Source organism: Zerene cesonia, chromosome 19 (genome assembly GCF_012273895.1).
Source record: "Zerene cesonia ecotype Mississippi chromosome 19, Zerene_cesonia_1.1, whole genome shotgun sequence".
Classification (NCBI taxonomy): Eukaryota; Metazoa; Arthropoda; class Insecta; order Lepidoptera; family Pieridae; genus Zerene; species Zerene cesonia.
In genome coordinates this window covers 2,043,044-2,043,862 of record NC_052120.1, presented here as the reverse complement: position 1 = coordinate 2,043,862, position 819 = coordinate 2,043,044, and the positions used below count along the sequence as shown (strand labels likewise).

Sequence of the window (819 nt, the reverse complement as noted above, 5' to 3'; positions counted from 1 at the left end):
GATGACGTTGGTCACGTACTGGACGCCGCAATGTTTACAACGTGAAGGTTAGAGGGGGACGGAGACAGGGAACGAGGTGTTGGTAGAAAGAGACAACAGATACAGATGTAAATGGATAACCTGAATGTCCTAGTGGGTGCATCTACGAATGTGTAGGTTAAAGGTAGAGGAATATAGGGGTAGAAGGAGATTGTTGATCTGTTTTTGTTTGTAGAAAAACAAAATGATATTTCAAATCATGTCGTCATATTTAAGGAGAGTTCGTTCTAAGTATTTAGTATGGAAATTATTTAATTAACGGGAATATATACTTCGATAGTTCACGACTACATTACCGCACCAAGTATTATTTGTCGGTCCAAAACAAAACCTAGTATATTTTGTCGGTGAAAAACGAACCTAACTGACGGTCTGCCGTCCCCGCAGAACGGCGTGTTCCTGGCGCCGGTGATGTCGGTGCCGTTCCTGCTGTTCAGCGGCTTCTTCGTCTCGTTCAACGCGATCCCGGTGTACCTGCGCTGGATCACCTACATCTCCTACATCCGCTACGGGTTCGAGGGCACCGCGCTCGCCACGTACTCCTTCAACAGGACCAACCTCGCGTGCCACCAGGTGGGTGACTTACGTGAACTGCCCATATCCTTTTCCTGACCCTTCCCAGTCCTTTCCTTTATTCCTATGGCCAATCCTTTCTTAATCCCTTCCCAAAAAGTCGGCAATCCATTTGCAGAGGCGAAAGGGCTGCAACGGACCTTATGCCTCTCCAAATGTTCATGGGCGGTGGTAGCGCTTACCATCAGGCGTCCCACCAGCTCCATT

The 819-nt window shown here is 48.0% G+C and overlaps 1 protein-coding gene across 2 annotated transcripts in view; it reads left to right on the top strand.

Moving 5' to 3' along the window:
- LOC119834704 (ATP-binding cassette sub-family G member 4) overlaps positions 1-819 on the top strand; it is a 36,528-nt gene that overhangs the window by 33,297 nt on the left and 2,412 nt on the right. For both annotated transcript variants that reach the window (XM_038359162.1, XM_038359163.1), the window contains one exon: positions 427-612. In XM_038359162.1, the coding sequence (XP_038215090.1) occupies positions 427-612 (186 nt within the window). The remainder of the gene's footprint in view (positions 1-426; positions 613-819) is intronic.